General features: G+C 42.3%; 1 protein-coding gene across 4 annotated transcripts in view; it reads right to left on the bottom strand.

Moving 5' to 3' along the window:
- Positions 1–304: 304 nt before the first annotated feature.
- The window catches only part of PTPRD (protein tyrosine phosphatase receptor type D), a 791,067-nt gene continuing 768,947 nt past the window's right edge, over positions 305–22,424 (bottom strand). For all 4 annotated transcript variants that reach the window (XM_066616307.1, XM_066616305.1, XM_066616306.1 and 1 more), the window contains 4 exons: positions 22,054–22,179; positions 13,158–13,312; positions 8,130–8,265; positions 305–4,487 (listed from right to left, as the gene is read on the bottom strand). In XM_066616307.1, the coding sequence (XP_066472404.1) occupies positions 4,419–4,487; positions 8,130–8,265; positions 13,158–13,312; positions 22,054–22,179 (486 nt within the window). In that variant the 3' untranslated portion in view covers positions 305–4,418. The remainder of the gene's footprint in view (positions 4,488–8,129; positions 8,266–13,157; positions 13,313–22,053; positions 22,180–22,424) is intronic.

Genomic DNA, 22,424 nt, shown 5'->3' on the forward strand with positions numbered 1-22,424 from the left:
AGGGAGATGATTTGACACAGCCTCAATTCACAAACGTCTGGTTGCAAGAGATTCTCAGGTGTATCACTTGATTTCATTGCTTCTTCAGATCATGATATTGGCACAAACATCTACCCCAAGGATCACATTGCTAGTGTAGTTAGGACTGTCCTGGTTCTAGACTCCGGCGCATTTCACAGAATGAGAGACTTTTAAGGCTAAGAAAGATGCCTTTTGATTTCAGGTAGTACAGCTTAAGAAAAGACAACTAGGGCTGCATAACACTGACATTTTTATTAGAATTCATTTGTAACAAATGGAACTTGTGTCAGCAAAGAACCGATTTTCATACAGACTTTCTTTCGCCACCAATGTAACGAAGTAAGAAAATAAAAAGCACGCCTTTCATTCTGTAAAACATTTACGCGTACTACTAATTAGAGGTAATTGTTTTTTTTTTAACAAGCCATTTTACAAGGTAATTTTTTTTAAATTTTTTTCAGTCTAGGCATCCAAAATGAGAGCAAATAACACAACTTGTATTATCTTGGTAAAGACACTCCAAGCTTGAATGGCAAAGCCACGTAACAGATGGATGACGGGACCTGCAGCCTTCTGATATTCTGTTGGAGTATCAGGGCACTCAAAAGAAAAAAAGATTAAAACCGTAAAAGGGGGAAAAATTAAAAAAGGGGGAGGGAAACTTGCATTTCACTGTTGTTGCCCCTGCAAACTCTCCCTCCCCTTTTCACATGTTTTGTGTTATTTACATACACACAAGTGAATTTTCATAAGCAGTTTTCTTATAGATGGGTTCAAGTAATAATACTATAGGGTGTAGAATCAATAGGGCAGTGCATAGTACAAAGGTATAGAAAGTGCAAATCTCCCTAGAGGACTCCCTCCCTTCCCCCAGCCATCCTCGCCAACATCGAACCATGCAAACCATTGTTTTTTAAAAAAGAGCTAAAATAAAAGTTCTGTACAAATAATTTTTATATATTTTGCGTATTTCTTCATTGTTAACTAATTACAAAATTATACATAACTACACATACATAGGTAAATAATAGCACCATACGGGTTATGCTGATGAAACCAAATTCTGCGCTTGGTAAATGGTGGTTAATGAGACCTACTCATTTAATTAAAAAAAAACAAAACACAGAGAGAAAGAAAAGAGTATCACTACACAGAAAAGTTACAGAGAATGGAATGCACATCAATGATTCAAACAGAGTTCTCTTTAGAAGCAACTCCTGAATAGTAGGTTTGATGGGAATACGTGCGGCCGCTATGTTGTGGCTTGCTTTTTTTATCCGATGAAGTGCTCACTCTCACCAGTGAGACTTACCTAAGACTCGTCTTTTTGAAATCAAAAGATGTCTTGCAGAAAGAAACACCTGATCTGTGAATGCTCTTGTGCACAATAGAGCTGACAGGGCATGTCCACACAGGACTTCCTTTAGGCCCTGCCACAGACCTCCCGATTCCCACATGGTGCTGTGCAGAACCTGCAATGAGCCCCAATATACTTTGCAGTTCCAGTTTTTACACAGAGTAAGGACACACGCAAACCCCATGCAAAACAACATTTCCCTAGGGAGGGGGTATTGCTTCCTACCCTCCTAATTTTGCGCTGAAGTTTCAAACTGAGAACACAGGAAAGGTCTATGTGCCTTTATCCTATGTTTCTAAAAATGTAGCTTTTTTTCTTCAAACGTGAGTGTCTGACTGTACTTTTGGCTAAAAGCGCAAGTTTGCTCGGTAATCTGGCACTTTTAATATTCTTTTGACAGAAATTAATCAGAACTAAAAGGAAACATATAGTGCACATTCTTCTCTGATTCTGATGTAAATTAGAGAATCTCATTCTGAGGTAGCCTTCTATAATTTGTTTTATTATTATACATATATACGTTTTAATTTTCCCATTTTTGCTTTTAAAGTTTTTTTATATATATAAAAGTGCTCAAATAGAATGCTTTCTAGTGTTTGGTCTTTTAATATATTTATTTCTGGTAGTGATGGAAAAAAATGGTAGAACAAAAAAAGAAATAAAGTCAAGATAGGTTTACTATCTCCTTAGTGATTCTTATTCTAGACCACACCCAAAAGAGTTTCTTTGATACTCGTGTTCTAAAACGGTACTAGGTTTAACCCAGACCACAGTAGAACAAATGGCTTTCAGTAAAGCATCTCAGACACTTGACTTGTGCTACCCATGGAGGAAAAAAATCACATTATCTAAATGTATGCCCTACATTCACTTGCCAGGCTCAACCAATCTCAGGACCTCTTAGCCCGAGTAAGGCGAGCATGCATTGGCTTCAACAGAAAAACAGGAGCATGAGAAAGAATCAAGAACCATTCTAAATGTTGCTCCTATCATTAGTAGGAGAGCCATCCTATATTTTCCCCACAGCAATGCTGTATTCTCTTCACCACTGCAGTGGTTACAAATGCCAGTTTGAAAGGACCCACATTTCTGGTAGCTTTACCTGTTGCTGAGAGTTCTGATTAGATAAAAGGGGTCCCTGACTACCCTTTGAATAGACATTTATTAGTATTTAACACTTGGGTAAACACCAGGAATGCATATTGTTAAAAGACCTCTTTGTACATGTGCTGAAAGATAATGCTTTAATGAGAGAGAGAGAGAGAGAGAGAGAGAGAGAGAGAGAGAGAGAGAGAGAGAGATGAATTTAACTAACACAAATACAGACAAAATAAAACTTGAAGAAATGCTATCAAAATAGGCATCAAATATAAGGCACTCTAAATGCAAAAATTAAAATAAAAACCAGCATTTCCAGTGAATGCTGTTTGCCACAAAATATTTCTGATTTAACAGAGCAATATGAGTTTGGCTTTGCCCCATTATACATCATCAATGCAAATGTCTTACCATATACTATACACAATGACACGAGTGAATACATTTTCAAAACTTCTCGACAACTATTATATTACAACATTCTCCCCTCCTAAGGGGATATGCACTGACCTTTCCCACATGCACACTTCCGATATTTAGAATGGTTTGTTATTGCACTAAGGTGTTACAAATACCAAACTTCACTGGAAGCTTTAAGATGGTCATATGTGTTCTGTGGGTACACATGATTTCCGTCCTTTCTGTACTTTTGGGTAGGACTGAGTTTCAAGTATCACTGATGTGCATTCCTCATTTCCCCTGGAAAGTGAAACAAACAAACAAACAAACAAATCCCCCCAAATAAAAAAGAACCATTAAAAATGCAAAGATGTTCTGAAATATTGTATGGATTGAATGTAGCATTTTGGATTTTTTCCCCTACTGCTTCAATAAATCCAAGTCATGGAAGAACTGATATGTGTTTTTATATTTATACATATATATTTATAACTATGTGCATTTCTGTCTATCTATCTACATGTATTATTGTAGATTGATAGAAAGATAATCAGAGATATACATATATTTATACTTAGAAAGAGAAAGGTGTGTGTTTCTGTGTGTGTTAGTAGCAGCTTTATACTTTGCGCTTCCCTGTTGATTCCAAAAGAAACAAAAACAAAGCCTTCCATATGTAGATTAACTGATTCATATTTCCTTAAAAATTAAAAATGTAAAAGTAATATCTAAATGAGAATGTGGTCCTGGAGATAAATATAGGGCTGCACAAAAATGTGCAAAATTTTCAAATTATGTAACATTTCTACAGCTAGATATTACAGATAACAGTTCTACAGCATAAAAAAATCTACGATTCTGAAACAGAAAATAAAATGAACAGTTATGCATTTTTTCTTTTTTTTTAATTCACTTCATTGAATGATAAACTTTTGTTTTAAAAAAAAGGATAAAGGTTTACACAGTTAAAAATGAAGCACAGGTCAGCAGTTTCTTTACAATACTAAAAAACTAAATCAAGGACTTTCTTTTTAAACATTCGCCCTTCTCCCTCCCACCCCCCAAAGTGTTATGAGCAATATGTTGGGAAGGGGAGATGTTGAAGCAGAGAGTCCGTTTCCTTTCAGCAGGGCCAGGTAGTACTGGCTTTTTGACAAACATCTTGCACGGAATTGCAGTACTCCCAAGATGAGCGTTGTTAACAATCATGCAATCCCGGACAAGATGATGCTTCTTTGCAGGAATTTCCTCTTCCCTTTGATTTCAACCAAAACCAAATCCTTGAGGTATCTGTAAAATGCAATCGTTCAGACGCCTCAACTGGCCAGGATTCTTTTGTTGTGTTTCTCGGTTAGGTTTATTGAACTGTGAATTGTTGGTCCACCTGGAATAGTTTTTTTTTTTCCTTTTAATATTTCCCACTAATTGGTCTTTAGTTAGGAATTAAGAAGTACTTCTCAAGCACACTGTATGGCTCAGAAGAGGCTCTCTGGATCTTAAAGGGCCTGCAGTTAAAAATCCAGGATGGGTCAGGGTTTCTTTTTTACGTTGCATAGTGATCAAAGCTGCCCAGGTATTCTAGTGCGGCCCGATAGCAGAACTGATATTGATCCTTTAAAAAAAGAGAGAGAGAAAAGTTAAAATAAATTTATTTTCTACTTTCCAGTTATAAGATTGATGCAAACATACTGCTGCCAACCAGTTAACCAAAATTAAGGGAACAGCAGAGAACTGGGTGCCCCTCTGTTTCCCGTGCTCTGACACAAACTCCCTGCTTAACCATGGTTTAGCAGAATATCTGAATCAACACTAACCAGCGTTTCCATTTTAAGTGGCATTAGCCACTATACGTAGACACACACTGAGAAGTTGTGGCAAATTCTGTATCTCTAATGTGTATAATAGTTACCGGTATGCATGTGTCATGTATACATATACTGTGTGAAGTACTCTTAAGATGCCTTTTCTATTAGTGAAAGTAATATGTACTATATTAATTAACTGGAGTCGGGAGTATGGTTGGTGCTCCTATGAATAAAAGAGAATTAGCCAAAAAAAAAAAAAAAGTCCAGGTAGTACTGGCTTTTTGACAATCATCTTGCACAGAATTGACTGTCCCTTAGGCGATATTCTTATGGACCTGAAAAATCATTTCATAGACTCTGCTTTAACAGTATCTTTTTACTCCATATCCTGCAGAGAATAGAAAATTCACTAGGTATTGTCCAGTGCTCATATTTCACAGGTTTGCACACAAGGAATGCAAAACAACAATAAATGCAACATTATTCACTAAGAAACAGGTTAAAAAAAATGGAGTATCTCTCAAAGGTGTTTCATCCTGTGCATACTCAAAAACTTGTATACACAAACTCTCCCTCCCCCCACGAGTGTGCATTTGTTTCTAGGAGCTAATGGGACAGAAAGAAGATGTTTTTCATTTTGCTTAGATGTACATCTCTGCAGCAATATTGGTAATGGAAAATAAATGGAGTTTACTCTTCTGTTTTGTCACAGTGAATTACTGCAGTGAAAAATATGATTTCTTTTTTAATGGCCTAATTTTATTTTAAGGAAATTTGTTTTAAAAGTGGTTTCTACCACTGTTAGTAAAACTGTGTACTGGTATATTATTATATCTGAATATCATTCACAGATCAAGAAGGAAAATTTCAGGTGGTTTTTCTTATACATACACATATATATTAAAAAACACATATTAGTCCTAGGACATACAAAAATGAAAATGAGCATATGCCGAGTTCATTTGTCTTACCACTGAAACAACTGCAGCTGACATACTCCCCCTTCACACTTAGAACTAATAATATGACACTTGGATCCCACTCCCCTTTTACAGTCCCTCTGCAGATCTGTGGACACTCACTGGCGGCCAGGCAGCTTATGAGGAGGTAAATAAAACATATTTGTACTTATGTCTTCAGGGCTGCCTGATCACTCCACCTCACCATAAGATGTTGCGTGTGCTCTCTTGGAGCAGCTGCAATTTGTAGCCTGGTGAAGGATAGGATTGGGTTATTGTTTGCATTTATATCCATCTTTCTTCCAAGAAGCCCAGATTGGCGTACACTGGCCCCACATTTTTCACAACAACCCTGTGAGGTAGGTTAAGCAAAGTCATGGTGACTGTTCAGGGAGTTTCATAGTAGATTGAAGCAGAATTTCCCCGATCCAAATCCTAGCCAGACACTCCTCACTTGCCAGTTGTGTATGAATAATATAATCAATTAAGATGACCGTTGGGTTGTGGGGAGTACTAGATTTAACACCGTGGATTCTTCACTTTGAAGTTGTCCTTAGAGTTTGTCTAATGTTGATGCTTTAAAAATTAACAGTCCAATCCTAACCTAGGCACTGCCGCCATGTGCATCTGCTGTTGTATCCAGCAGGTCCACTGAGGCCACTGGAGGTTTCCTCAGGGGAAGGGGACTTTTGTCCTCTACCCCCAAGAAAATGCACCAGCCCTGCAATGGGCCTCCTTGCATCTGCGCTGGCTATTTTGCTGGCGCAGAAGGGAGAACCTCTGTGGCGCGAAGGATGGGATCTGGCAGAACACGGCTCCGCCAGTCCCACCCCCTTCCAGACTGGTTCCCCCCCGCCCCAGAATGGCTTCCCCCCACTCCGCAACCACACCACCACCCAGCGGGTGAACTTTCTGCCACTGGTGCCTTGAGTTTCATCGTGGCTGTCCCTCCTCTCCAGGTGTTGTGGATGTGTTGCGCAGCATGCATTGCGCTCAGTGCTGGTGCTGGAGGCTCATAGGATTGGGCTCTTATTCTTCTATTACTAGCTGCACTTACAATACTTTCTAGCTAGTTTTTGAGGTTATCTGTTCTTTTGTATTTATATTATTATAATAAAAAAGCAAATAAAAATGCTTGGAATAGAGGAAGAAATAATAATCATAATAAACCAAGACAGAAAATTCTGTTCTGAGAAGGGGAGGATTACACAAGCCTACAAAATTGAGGGTCAGAAAAGTTTTTCCCAAACTTTACGGTGGTTTGATATGAATTTGGGGTGCTGATTCCAAAAATGGCATCCGTTTTGCCCTGTCATGTCTAGTTTTGGAGATATAGTATAGCCTCATTAGTGAATGGTTCAAGCAGCTTCCTCATGAGGAAGCCAGGGTGTAGGCTACCTCATGAGGAAACTGCTTGAACCAGTAGAGTAGCTAAGGGGGTAGCAGTTGTTAAGCTTTAGGGGGGCAACAAGCTGAGCTTGACACTAGTGACCAAAATTGTGAAAATCTTGGTATATATGATTTATACCATCAGATTATATATCATTGGAAAGGTAATTTAATGTAGAATGCAATGCAACAAACCCCATTGGAATATCTGTATTCTATCAAAAGTTATGGCTAATTAACCAGAAAATGAAAACACACTTGCCTTATAGAACAAAAAGTGGATTTTCTTAACTCAAAACCGACTTATGAGACAGATTGTTGTTCAAGAAGTGCCCCTCTTATATTTAGCAAGAGAAGAATAACCATCTCCCTTCACCCCAACACAGTGTCTCGAACCTATCAGGGGCACACTTTTTATTTATTTACTTAATTAATTTGATTTTATCTGGGGGGGGGGGGCTACAAATCTTCTTTGATCCCAGATAGCAGATAGATGTCTTTTCACTTTTGAAAAAGCTCAGATGTGACATCACTTCTGGTTGTGACATCACTTCCGGGGTAATATTTTGAGCTTGGCACTGGGCTACACTATTGTTAGCTACACCACTGGCTTGAACCATTCACATTGGCACCCCAGATATACCCAGGAATTGGTGTAACATTTAAGGAAGCAAAATGTGTATTGGCCTTTGTTATCAACAGCTCTTTATCTTGAGGCCTAGGAAAAGAAAGCAGTTCTGCTGAGATGGGTGGTGGTGCAGAATATGAAAACCACAAGTGAATCTGAAAAAGAAGAATTAAACACGTTCTCTTACACACACACAATCAACTGTGCTTAGTGAAGCAATCAGTGGAGATGCATTAATCTGCATTAATCTATTGCTCTCCTTCCTTTCTGTTTGATGTGTGTACTGTTAATGGTAAGGCTTCACTGCCACAGGCACAATTCAATATAAGGAGGGAACAGTGCCACTGTAGCCATTTTAGGGGGCCTACATTACAATAATGCCACCAGTAAATATAGAAAGAAAACACGATCGTCCTGATCACTTGTCAGTGTTCCACTTATTCTTAGTTTCTATCCATAAGCTATTTCCTCACCTCTGTCTGTACCATCGCTGGCCGTTGCGTCCTTAACATTTTGACGGTCTGGAAGATATCTACAACGCCTTCGTATCTCATTCTTTCCAATACGATACTCAGAGTTATGAACACACCAGTCCTTCCAACACCCGCACTGTTGCATTAATAAAGGCAAAAGGAAGTTGAAGAGTGTGACTGTCTGCTGAGTAGTAACTATTCCACATTTGCAAGCACGTATCTCGGATGGTCCGACCATAACTGTTGTTTAGCAAAAAGTACAGTATTGCTGCCCCATTAGGCAACAAGCTCAGATGAAATTGAAAATAATTTGCTGGATATTCAAGCACTGATTTGAAAGGATCTTATTTCTTTAGCCAGGAATAGAATTGACAATATGTGGTAATGGAAACTGGAACCCCTTTCCCAAATGATATGAAGGATATCTGTCCCCAGTGCAGGGTTCTTTTTGGAACTTGTGGGTACATTTGAAAGCCCACAAGAAAAGAAAACTGTTCTTGTTTGTTCTAAAGCAGGGGTGCCCAAACCCCGGCCCATGGGCCACTTGCAGCCTGCTGCGGGTCCCCATCTGGCCCCCAGGGGGTCCACCCATCTCCTATGGGAACTCGGCCCTATGGGAACCCCAGCCCGTGCTGGCCCACCATATGAGCTCCGCACCTTGCTTTCCCTCGCTGCCGCTGAGCTCAGTGGCAGCAAAGGAAAGATGAGCCCAGTGGGTGCACAGGGTCTTTTATAGTGGGAAGGTAATGTGAGACTTGCAGGTCTCACGTTACTTCCCACTATAAAAGACCCTGCGTGCTTGCCGGCTGGTCTCTTCCTCCCTTTCCCATGGGCTGGGCTGGGCTCCCCTCCCTTCCCGCAACCTGAGCCAGGGGAGTGCATGAGAGAGAGAGATGGGGGGAGGTCTCTCCCTGCCTTGCCCATTGGCTGGCTGGGCTCTGTTGGGCTGGGCTCAGTTCCCATCCCCTCCTACAACCTGAGCCAGGGGAGTGCAGGAGAGAGAGAGAGAGAGAGAGAGAGAGAGATCACCCGTGGAAGGAGGGCAGCCCAGCCCAGCCCGCAGCACATGTCACCAAGGGAGGGAGTGCTGGTTGGCTGGCCAGCCAGGAAGGCAGGCAGGCAGCAGCAGCACATGCCACCCTAGCTAGCAAGGAAGGGCAGTTAGGTGGGCAGGCAGGCAGGCATGCATGCAGCTGGGCAAGCAGGCAGGCAGCCAAATGGGTGAGCAGGCAGCCAGGCAGGAACACATACCGCCCAAGTAAAGGAGGGAGGGTGAGGGGGCAGGCAAGCAGGCGGGTGTATGTGTGTGAAAGTGTGGAAGATCGCCCCTCCATTTGTGTATGTGAATGGGATCATAAACTGGCATGAAGATCTCCCCCCCATTAGGGTGAATGGGATCATAAACTGGATTGAATTCATTTGTCTCTAATATATTCATTTATGTAAATTTATTCAAATTTGAAATGTAAATTAATCCTTTTTTTTCCAGCCCCCAACATAGTGTCAGAGAGATGTTGTGGCCCTCCCACCAAAAACTTTGAGCACCCCTAAAGTTTGACTCCTATGAAATCTGAGGCATAAACAAAACCATACTAGATGGAAAAATGGAGTTGTGGACTGCCCTGTCCTGGAAAATGGTGCAAACTGTTACCTTTAGAATTATCTTAATTAAAACTCTGGCATAATTTATTATCCTAACAATAACCTGAAAATAGACAATAGATAGACAAATTGAATTTTGTCCATCCTTGTTTCAAACTCAACCCTGTCCATTGCAACAGATGACCATTTCCCATCCTGTAACTCCTGAAAAGCAGAGGGAGAAAGTTAGGAACAGATGCTGTATTTTCTTTTCATTGCGTTTGTCTTGAGGTATTTGAGAAAGAAGTTGGTGTATAATAACATTTCTGGTATGTCTTTTATTTCAGAAGATTGCTTGTTTATTATAGCTTATATTTTCCAATGATGGAAACAAATTGAAAACAGTAACCACCATTCCAAATCCAATACATACAATAGTTTTCAACCAGACATTCCCTTAGTCCTAATTACTCTATCAGCCCAGGCTTCCCCCTCCTGCTGATGCAGCTGTGCCAAAATGGCTTGAGCTGCATCCTGTGGGGTGGGCATTCCCGAGGTATCTTCTGGGTAAGGGAACAAACGTTCCTTTACCTGGGGATATACCTATATAGTGCAGATATACTTGGACCTGTGCCAGCAGAATTGCTGGTGCACGTTTGTGTGGACTTGTGCCGCAGGACTGGGTCCAGGAAGGGGGTTTGGCTCTAATGGCCACCACTGCCACTGAACCCACCTCCTTCCTTGACCAGATCTGCCGCCGTTGCCTCCGTGTTCTATCCTCCCCCGCACTGCCCTGCCTCTCCCGATGTCCTACCTGGGTTGGCGAGTCCATGACAATACTCTAGTGCCTCCTGCCTTCCTGCTGACACTTGGGCAGCGCACAACTCCGTGTGCTGCAGAAGGGTTTTTACGATTTTGTTATGTCTGCCTTAAGGCAGTTAACGCTGGCAGAATGCTCGTTCCACCAGAGTTACAGCTCAGTAGGACTGGGCTCTTAGACAACTTCTGTACAATATTTTGAAACAGAAAAATGAGTTGTTATCTGGGAATGTGACTGTGAACAAGGAGAATTATAGACGATCTCCAAAGATTCAGGCTGTAATTAAACAAGAAATATAGTACTTGGATAAAACTACTGTACAGAAAATTATGGATTCATTGGGGGGGGGGCGTTGACCTGGCAAACAAATACAGACTGCATAGCATACTTTCAAATGAGGGTCTGAATTTCTAGAATTTGCTCAGTCTCAAGTCAAAAAGCAATTAAATATGATGGTCTTTGTTCATTATTATGGCAAAATGGTGTAGGCAGTTTAAAAAAAGTGTTGTTGTAGAACAACTAACCCATGAATGATGTAGACATCTAGATATCCCTGATGAAGCACATCTCCAGTTGCCCTAAGTATTGTACAAGCCCAATTCATTTCTTTCCTTCTGCTTCAGCTTGATGGATGAGGTCAGTATGCAATGCATGCAGCTGTGAGCTCCTCCAGGTCATTCAGGGCCTGAGCCTAGTGCGTCGACTTACTGCTGATGTGTGCTGTAAGGCACATTTGCAAGCCCTTACCACAGGCCTAGTGCCGGAGCTAGCCCAGCACAAGCCCACGCTGAGCCAGCTGCAGCGCTGGGCCTGCATTCTGCCACCTGGCAGTCACCCAGATCGCCTGGCAGTGGGGAGGTGAGTGGGGGAGGCGGGGAGGATGCATTTCGGGGTGGGGAGAGGTGGGGGCAGGGCAGGATGGAGGTGTGGTGGGGAGGGAGTGGGATAGGAGGAGGGTGGGACTGGTGGAGCTCGGTTCCACTGGATCCTGAGCCCCATGTTGGGCCATGGGACTCTCCAATTCTGCTCTAGCTCCAGAGCGGCTCCAGAATTACATAGCCCCATTGCGGGGCTACTTCCATTACTTGGGGGAAAGGTGCAAAAGTCCCCTTCTCCTGAGGAGCCACTTTGGGCTGCCCAGTTGTACTCAGGATGCTGCGGTAGCCATTTTGGTGCCACGCAGCCCCATGTTCCAAGCAGCTCAGGATTAGGCTGTCAGTTCCCAAGGTCATCTCATCCCAAGCAAAACTACTGTCCCAACCCAGGACAAATCTGTGAAGAGGTGGTTTCAGCATCTATTACTGGGAGCTGCACCTGCAGCAAAGCCTTAAGTCGTCCCCCCGGTACACTGGGTCCCACCTCCAATTGTGTTCATGGGCACACACATACCCCCCCCCCCCAAAAAAAAAATTCTGGGCCTTCTGGGAAAGGTAAAAGGGGAGATTGTTATTTCAACTTATGACACAGCTGGGGTATAGCATATGAAAGTTCCAGTCTGTCGACTGATCTTCCTGTGTGCATCGTTGAACTCCAATTGACATATACATGGCAAAAAGGTAAAATAGTGTGCCTGCTTAAACACTCCCATGGGTGTGTGCAAACTCCTTTGGAATGGCTGATCACCCAGCCATTCTTGACCAAATTCTTCCACTGAATTTTACATGGATGAGAAAGCTGTGCCTTCCACTATTCTTGTGCACACCCATCACAAAGCCTCAGAACAAGTCTCAGTGAAGGAGATTTCTGTCTATAGGGAAGACTCTGACAGCTGCAGTCACTGAGAAAGGGTTTTCATTATATAAAACACACAATTCCACGTATTAAACATACTTTCGTGAAATTAATTTCTTAATCCATAATGGAATTGGAAAAACAATTGATTAAATAAGAGACTACTAAAGATATTTTTAGCTGCCTGCTAGGGACTTTAATGTGCTAAAACTATATCACTGCAAATCAAAACAGAAATGAAAAACACAAAAATGACTCTCTGCCCTATGAGACTTTATCTCATAAACTTTGGATTATGTTCTCTCTCGGAGATTTAAAGGAGGCACTGGGTATGAGGCAGGTGCCTGTGCTGTAGGGGTAAGTGCAACCCAGTGTGTGTCTGCTTCTGTGCCCACAGCATCTACATCCTGGCAACCCATGGCCTGAATGAAGCGCATAATGGGTTGCAAACACTGCATGCACAGGGGCCAGCACATGACTCAGAATCCTTCAGAGCAGACACCAGACTACAAAGAACCCAGTCTTAGGTAAATTGTTCCTCAGCAATCCTTACATCACCGAAACTACCTAAGTCGGTAGTATTACCATTTCCATATTTTAGTTGGAAAGCTGAGACTGAAAAATAGGGATTACATACAACCACCCTGTGTATTTTTGAACAAGGTCATATTTTAACCTAGAACTTCTTTGATCACAGCACCCATAATTAAGCACCTGTAGTCACAGCGTTACACCTGTTATTGTAACAGCATCACTTTATCTCCTGCTTGTACTTCTTTCCAAATCTACTATCACAGCCAATAGTTACCGTCATTATGACCACTGTAATTCCAAATAAGCTTTTGAACAATGGCAAACAATTCAGTGGTACCTGCATTTCATTTTCTTTTACTTACCTACAATGAACTGAAATGGGCCCATCTTGCCCAAACTGCTCTTTTGTTTTATGCACTTGGCCTATGAAGTCAATGAACCCTTCTCCTGACTTTGGCACTCCTTGTTCAGGCCAGTCGGTGAACTGGAACTGCCTCACTGTTCGGGACTGGCCATCCTTTAACAAAAGATGCACAAAGAGAGTATGAAATTCAGAGAAGCAGGAGACAAATTTTTCTTGGATGGAGGGTGAATACGTCGGCCAGGCAAATAACCTGCAGTGAGCAAAAAATAGCTAAGATGGCATTTACAAAAACACTTCTAACTACAATGCTGATGAGCTCGTGTTTCCCTCCTTGTTTTGCAGTTAGCAAAACCACATTGACATAAGAGTGCCATTTCATTAACCACAGTGATGCTCAAATTACTGCCTGCATCGGAGAGGATGTTCTCTGACATTTAGATCTTGGAAAAACAGCGTCTAAGGACAAGGGAAATTGCAAACTTGTTAAGTGGGACTTTTTCCCCTGGCTTAATGTTTGTAGAAGATATTGGGTTTATAAAATACCCAGAGCCTTGATGATGTTGTTGTTATTATTGCTATTATTAATAAGAATATTGATGTTGAATATTAGTATTCAAGAAAAAAGTAGTTCAGAAAGCCATTTATAGAGCAAAACAAATCAATAAATGGTTTCTTGTCCCCAAAAGGCTCACAGTCTAAAACGAAATGCAAAAGAGACATCAGCAACAGTCACTGGAAAAGATTCCATTGCTGGGGTGAAAAGGGACTATTGCTGTCCCCTGCTAAGTATAATAGGACACCACTTTAAAAGGTGCCTCTTTGCCCAGTTAGCAGGGGTTGTTATATTCACGTAACATCTCCAAACGGGCCAGTGGCATTTTCAAGGTCCCCCTAGTGCCCCTTCAATTATGCCTCTCTTTTTGCTTGGAAAAACCATCTGCAGGGAGGCTTTTTCTGCAGTGCTTTTCTCCAGTGATTGGGATGTGCTCATTCAGAGATTCTAATTGGCAGTAGGTGGCACAGTGGCTGCCCTCCTGGCGTGGTTGGTCTGTGGAACTCCTTGCCACATGATGTAGTGATGGCCTCTGGCCTGGATGCCTTTAAAAGGGGATTGGACAAGTTTCTGGAGGAAAAATCCATTACGGGTTACAAGCCATGATGTGCATGTGCAACCTCCTGATTTTAGAAATGGGCTATGTCAGAATGCCAGATGCAAGGGAGGGCACCAGAATGAGGTCTCTTGTTATCTGGTGTGCTCCCTGGGGCATTTGGTGGGCCGCTGTGAGATACAGGAACCTAGACTAGATGGGCCTATGGCCTGATCCAGTGGGGCTGTTCTTATGTTCTCATATTCTTATATCTACATGGTTATGGGAATGAGAAAGGGCCCAGTATTATTCCCCCACATCTGCACAGTTTCATGTTCAATCAGTGCACGGCTGCATTAGACGCTCTATTGTATTTTCTTCTGCAAGAAGTTGATGAGACTGTTCCTATTCAGTGGACTAGAAACTCCAGGCACACGCACTGTGTAATGTCTGAGTTTGTTTTGTTGGTCAGCCTTGCAAATAAGCGTATGGAACCTACTAGTTCACAAAACCTTTGCAAGCCCATGGGTACTTAGTCACAAAAGAGTCACTGCCTGGTTGCCTGCAGGTGAGTATTACCTGCTTGAGGTAAGCAAGTGACTCTTTCCAAGCTTTGTCTTTTTTTTTTTTGACTAAAATTGTGAATCAAGTGTGCTTTTGAGGACCTGGGCACTGTCCAGTTAGAGCTACCGTGATACTGCTCATTTTTTAGCCATCCATGGGACTGCTGTGATTTTTAGCCTCAATCAGAACCAATTCAGTGACCTGGAGGTATAAAGTTCAGGCTCCCATGACATATCAACATGAAGACATCCAATCCCTTCATGATTTTTAAAACCATAATTTTTAAAAGTGGGGATTACTACAATTGTAACCATAGATCAAACTGTCTTATATCTGGCATTATAAGCGTCAGTATCAGGTTTACGGTGATCTTGCGTTCAGTGCTTTGTCTGACATGTAAATTTTCAGCCGAATGCATGCAGGACGCAATACAACACGAAACCAAAGGCTTTGATTGCTACTGCTGTGCTTGCTGGGTTCTGTACATTGTCAATCTGGGTAAACTGTGACATTTAATAGAAATGACATGAAATGAGCTATTGCTGTTAACCTTCATGCCTTCTGGATACCTCGCACTTCCTGGAGATATCTACTTTCCTGCCATGGTAGGAGAAACAGCAGATGCCATGTTACCATGCCTAGAAGCAGTAAGCAAGGCACTGTATGGGGGGAGGGAAGCACAAGCTATTGCCAGATGCCAATCCCTGAAAAAGACACTTTTTTGCAGAATGAAACCAATGAATAAGCTCAATGATTAGGGGAATTCCAATAAAGCAGCTTGGAAGCTGAAGGCAAGAAAACAAAATGATTCCCCCACTCAAATGTTTGGCTGTGATTGCCCTAGAAGTGAACATAGGCAGCGTAAAATAACAAACCCACACAAATATGATAACTTGGTTCATGTTTTGCCACCAGAACAGCTTCCTAATCCTTCATGTTTCTTAGGTATAATTCAACTACAGAGTCTATAGGGGAAGGGAGTATTTACAATCTGTGCAATCAGGAAAGCCCAAGGAAAATTATAGACTTGGTTTACCCTTGTACAAATCCACAACTTTTCTTGCTCATTTGAAATATTTTAAACGGCAGTGATTTCTCTTTTGCCTGATTAAAGCATTTCGTGGTTTAGAGCCACGGTAGCATGTATAATTGTGAAAAGACCTATTCAGTCTGTAGTCGTCTGCCAAAGATGTTCTGGACATTGTTGCCTTATTGAAAGTTCCTTTTACTTAAGAGAAAATGGCAGCAGTTTACTTGAGAGTGTCATATGACACCAATGGTTTAACCTCATATACAATACAACAAGTATTGTCACTGGAACTGCAAACAATGATTTTTACAATTTCTAGCATTATAATAGCATACTGGCAGAACAAGCAAGAATGGGAGTAAAAACATTTATGATTACAGCATGCTAATTCTGGCATCTGCAAAAACTAGCACTAATGTTGTCATCTGAAACATCAAGGACATCTGTTTCTGCCCAAGGTACTGTATGTTAATAACTTGGAGCCTTCCCTTTTTATTTTTTTTGAGATATTCCAGTACTACTTGGCATGGAAGGCTAGAATATAAAACACATTTCTGTCCTGCTTTAATAACTTCTTTAAGGCTGACACCATAAAAGCTGTGTGATGGCAGTTAGCTAGCAAAAAACTGCCTGGGAATCGACTCTCTTCTCTCAGTGCAGCATGATGAACTGTCTGTCCTGTAATTTAATGAAATGCTAACTTATGGAAGTCAGTAAAGGAATGCCAAGATTATATTTACAAATCTGGATCAGATCCAAAGACCAGCTATAAAGGGCTTCAGCTCCACCTGATTCTTTTCATTACAAAACCATGTCACCGTTAGAGAAGCCAATTTTTTTTCAAATGCTCTTTAACACACACAGACACTCTCTCTCTCTCTCTCTCTCTCTCTCTCTCTCTCTCTCTCTCACACACACACACACACACACACTTAAGAACATAAGAACAGCCCCATTGGATCAGGCCATAGGCACATCTAGTCCAGCTTCCTGTATCTCACAGCGGCCCCATCAAATGCCCCAGGGAGCACACCTGATAATAAGAGACCTGCATCCTGGTGCCCTCCCTTGCATCTGACATAGCCCATTTCTAAAATTAGGAGCTTGCACATATACATTATGGCTTGTAACCCGCAATGGATTTTTCCTCCAGAAACTTGTCCAATCCCCTTTTAAAGGCATCAGATGCCGTCACCACATCCTGTAGCAAGGAGTTCCACAGACCGACCACATGCTGAGTAAAGAAATATTTTCTTTTGTCTGTCCTAACTCTCCCAACACGCAATTTTAGTGGATGTCTTCTGGTTCTGGTGTTATGTGAGAGTGTAAAGAGCATCTCTCTATCCACTTTATCCTTCCCATGTATGTCTCAATCATGTCCCCCCTCAGGCGTCTTCTTTTCTAGCCTGAAGATGCCCAAACGCTGTAGCCTTTCCTCATAAGGAAGGTGCCCCAGCCCAGTAATCATCTTAGTCGCTCCCTTTTGCACCTTTTCCATTTCCACTATATCCTTTTAGAGATGTTGCGACCAGAACTGGACACAATACTCCAGGTGTGGCCTTACCATCGATTTGTACAATGGCATTATAATATTAGCCGTTTTGTTCTCAATACCTTTTCTAATGATCCCAAGCATAGAATTGGCCTTCTGTACTGCCGCCGCACATTGGGTCGACACTTTCATCGACCTGTCCACCACCACCCCAAGATCTCTCTCCTGATCTGTCACAGACAGCTCAGAACCCATCAGCCTATATGTGAAGCTTTGATTTTTTGCCCCAACGTGCATGACTTTACACTTACTTACATTGAAACACATCTGCCATTTTGCTGCCCAGTCTGCCAGTTTGGAGAGATCCTTCTGGAGCTCCTCACAATCACTTCTGGCAGTTGTGCTAAATAGTTACCTGATGATTTCATTCTCTATCTAACCCTATGACCTGGATTGCCATTTGAATTTCTATCTTGCCTGTCACTGTGGATAAAATCAAATGCTTTTCGAAGAGATTATGGACAGTATAACAAGCACTTCTCACAGGCTTCATTACTATGGAAGCCCCGTGTGCAACTGCCACAACATGTTGACCCTGACCATTTACAGAGAATGTGAGTGAAGAGCAACTAAACATAAGAACATAAGAACAGCCCCACTGGATCAGGCCATAGGCCCATCTAGTCCAGCTTCCTATATCTCACAGCGGCCCACCAAATGCCCCAGGGAGCACACCAGATAACAAGAGACCTCATCCTGGTGCCCTCCCTTGCATCTGGCATTCTGACATAACCCATTTCTAAAATCAGGAGGTTGCGCATACACATCATGGCTTGTACCCCATAATGGATTTTTCCTCCAGAAACTTGTCCAATCCCCTTTTAAAGGCGTTTAGGCTAGACACCAGCACCACATCCTGTGGCAAGAAGTTCCACAGACCGACGACACGCTGAGTAAAGAAATATTTTCTTTTGTCTGTCCTAACCCGCCCAACACTCAATTTTAGTGGATGTCCCCTGGTTCTGGTATTATGTGAGAGTGTAAAGAGCATCTCCCTATCCACTCTGTCCATTCCCTGCATAATTTTGTATGTCTCAATCATGTGCCCCCTCAAGCGTCTCTTTTCTAGGCTGAAGAGGCCCAAATGCCGTAGCCTTTCCTCATAAGGAAGGTGCCCCAGCCCCGTAATCATCTTAGTCGCTCTCTTTTGCACCTTTTCCATTTCCACTATGTCTTTTTTGAGATGCGGCGACCAGAACTGGACACAATACTCCAGGTGTGACCTTACCATAGATTTGTACAACGGCATTATAATACTAGCCGTTTTGTTCTCAATACACTTCCTAATGATCCCAAGCATAGAACTGGCCTTCTTCACTGCCGCCGCACATTGGGTCGACACTTTCATCGACCTGTCCACCACCACCCCAAGATCTCTCTCCTGATCTGTCACAGACAGCTCAGAACCCATCAGCCTATATGTGAAGTTTTGATTTTTTGCCCCAATGTGCATGACTTATAGTGTAATAACTATATAACTAATAGTGAACTGTTAAGTGCAGGCCCATTCGTGCTTTCCATTGCAAGTCACTCAGCAACCCAGAAATAAGTCAGAACTCACATTTCATGCAACTATGGATACAAACAATAAATATAAAAATAAAATGGATGAATTATCTGATCCATCAGTCATTGTCCAGGGACTGAAATTGTCTACATGAAATTGCTGTTGATGTTTTTAAAATGTGTATTAATTAGAAGTAATGGCCACAGCAATGTAGTAGGGAGGGTGAACGCATGCTACAGAGCTGCATACATGTTTTTTTCTTTGTTAAATAGCACTGCAGGAGGGCCAATCCGGACTGGGTCCAGGGGGATTTAACTCCTTGTCCCTGCAATGGTCCCAATCCAAATTAGTTCCTCCCTACACATGCTATTTGACTTGTAAGAAAAGTTCCCGTGGGTTCTGTGACTGGAGTCACAGAAACAGCAGTTATGGGGGGGGGGGGGTTTGAATTAGGACTGTGGCAAGTCAATGGGTTAATGTGTTGTATAGTAACGTCAAGTACATGTTTGAAGTATTATCTAAATACTGAAGTAATAGGCAAAAGATTCTCTTTTGCAAATATGGGGAGATGAGAATACTTACCCAATGAAATATATGCAGGGCTTTATATTCCATATTTTAGTGAATACGGATATGATAGAAGGATTAAAATTTATTACCCGCGCTAGCCCAGGAGGGTTGCAAACGTGCCATAAGGGATTCATGCCAGCCCACAGAGGCTGAATTCAGCCTCAGGGTTGACTTCATGGAGAAGCCTTGCGTAATGGGGGGGGGGGAGGTTGGAGAGAAGGCAGGAAGGAGGTGTTCAAGGGTGGGGGTGGGTGGGGAGAGGGCGGTCCTGGGGATGGGTGGGGAGCAGGAGGCGGGGTTTGGACCCAGCAGTTATGCCAGAACCCAACCCCCATTCCCGAGCAGTGCAGAGTGGCTTCAAGCCGCTCCACTCTCCTCGACTTATGCCATCTCTGTTGGTTGGCAACCTTCAGTCTCAAAAGACTATGGTATAAGCCTACAGCACCCGATATTCCAAGGTGGTCTCCCATCCAAGTACTAACCAGGCCTGACCCTACTTAGCTTCCAAGATCAGCCGAGATCAGACACATGCAGGGTAACAGTTATGCGCAAGTCCAAGGAGACCCTATCTTGGGCACCTATCTTGTACTGGATACAGCACAGGCCTCCTGACCTGCCTGTTCCAGCGCAAGATAGTTTGACAGGATAGATCTTTGCTCTCAGGCATTTGTTCAAAACACACACACACACACACACACAATCAAATGAATTCCCTCTACAAATGCATTTCTAACCTGTGATAGGTAACACATATACCTTGATTTCTTTTCTGGCCCGACAACGTATATAGACACCTTCTTTATATTCTGTGAACTTGTCAAGTGGCACTGAGGCTACCTTTGCTGAACCTACTTTGATGCTGTGGTTGTTTAAAAAGTTGCAAGTCACTCTCATGCTAATTCTTCACACAACCATCTGAACTTGCACTGAAAACTGAGACAGATGAATTTATGAACAGCGAATGCTCTACTCAGTGGTTTTCTGACCTTCTGATGTCAACTTTTCATTGTTATAGTACGAATAACACTGGTTTGCATTTATGAAGCACATTCCAACTGTTCCAAGTGCTTTACACACATTATCTTGGAAATTGCACATATCGAAATACCTGACACTAGCAGCATGGTGCCTGGCATTGCAACAGCTCGTAACACGACACCCCTAAGAGCAAAAGTATGAAAGTACAGCACATTCGAACTGACTGGTGACAAATGTCACTGCACCGGCCACTCCAAGACATGAAAATGTACAATGCGTATACTGCTTTTATGTACTCATTTCATCTTATTACCAGATCACTGAGATTGCAGCCTGGAAAACAGAGATATTTTATGAGACTTAAAGTGCTTTCGGTAGTGCAGATCCATCTGATGATGGCCATGCTTTTGCCAAATAAAGCACATGCAAGCCCTAGTTATTTCAGTCAGAGAATTAAGCAGGTGGCAGTTCAAGCCCCATACTGCTTTCAGATGCTGCACTTCCAAATCCCGGGTTTCTGTGCCTCAGCTGGTAGGTTAGCAACTCCCATGTGGCTGTTTTGCTTGTGTTCCAACTGGGCCTTTTATTGGAACTAGTTAGCAGCCACAGCAGCCTTTTGAGCTGAGGATGGGGTAGAATCTTAGGAAGCAGAGCTGGAGTTTTTAATGGGCCATCATGTTGTATAAGCACAAGGCTCTGCAAAGATTCTTCCAATCAATGTCGTTTCTACAGGGCTTCCCGAAATGGAGCAGGGTAGGGGCTTTATCCTGCCATGGGGTGTGAAGTGTTACAAATCACAGCTTGAAACAGTCAGGCCTATAAAAATGTTTATATACAGCTAATCTTATATCAGCACCGAACCTCCGACTCAGCTGTTCAGATAAGAAATGCAAAATGAAAATTAGCCAGTAAGGGTCACGGCTGTGTAGCTCCTCTCAGCAGACAGATTAGAATGCTAAGGAATCAGCTATGCCAAGAATCAAATTATAATGTGTAAGCTTGTCATGCCTCCCTTAAGAATGCTATTTGCTCTGTAGTTTTTAAATCACACCACATTAACCTTCAAGCTCTCCCGACCTAAAGGCTATTTCAGAACAACAGCATATTTACAGCCCTAAGTGATGAAAATGCCTAAGAAACGATTTGGAGAGTGACATGGCAGGGGAAAAGGTGAACAACATCCTGATCTCCTAATTGGTGAAATGCTTTCTAGGCTTTAAAATTCATACAATTTCTTATCCAAACTCAGGCTGATCAAATATTAGATTTGACTGTGAATCATGTATTGACTTAAAAGGTGCCATATATTTAATACAGTGATTTATTTGGAGAAACCGCTGAGCACCAACACCTAAGCTGTTCCTCCTGATCCACTGCAGGGCTGCAGACAGTGTGGGTGAGGTCACCAAGGTGGATGTTTGCAGGGAAATCAAGGTGGCCTCTTTCCTTTTCAGGGGCTCAAATTCACAGTCTCAAGCAGACACACAGTTCAGTTGCAGACTACTTCAGTACGTACAGCTCTAAAAATACAGAGGATGAAAAAGCAAAGTGCAGATGTATCCCTTGGAAACCTCAGGTGATTGGAGCATGCTCTGTTGAACTTACCCGAGCGTCTGTGACCTTGAATTCTCTTAGGATGTATTGTGGCATGTTGTATTCGGCCATGGGATCCACCACAAAGTACTGATACCTGGCTGAACGCTCTGCTGGCCAATACTGGTGACATTTTTCCTGCAGTAAGAACACATCCAGTTTTGTTTCATTTTTATGTAAATGCCCATCTCATCCTACAGTCCAGAGAGGTACAGCATTTAGCAATACATTTTAATCTATACAATATGCCAATATGGGATAAGTAGATTTATAAGGTTTGAAAATCTGGTCAGGTACAGCAGCATAAGAAAGCCAGTTGCATATGAAGAGCTCTGTGGAAGAGCCCTGCTGGACCAGTCCAAAGACTCATCTAGTTCAGCATC

Source organism: Tiliqua scincoides, chromosome 2 (assembly GCF_035046505.1).
Source record: "Tiliqua scincoides isolate rTilSci1 chromosome 2, rTilSci1.hap2, whole genome shotgun sequence".
In the NCBI taxonomy this organism is placed as follows: domain Eukaryota; kingdom Metazoa; phylum Chordata; class Lepidosauria; order Squamata; family Scincidae; genus Tiliqua; species Tiliqua scincoides.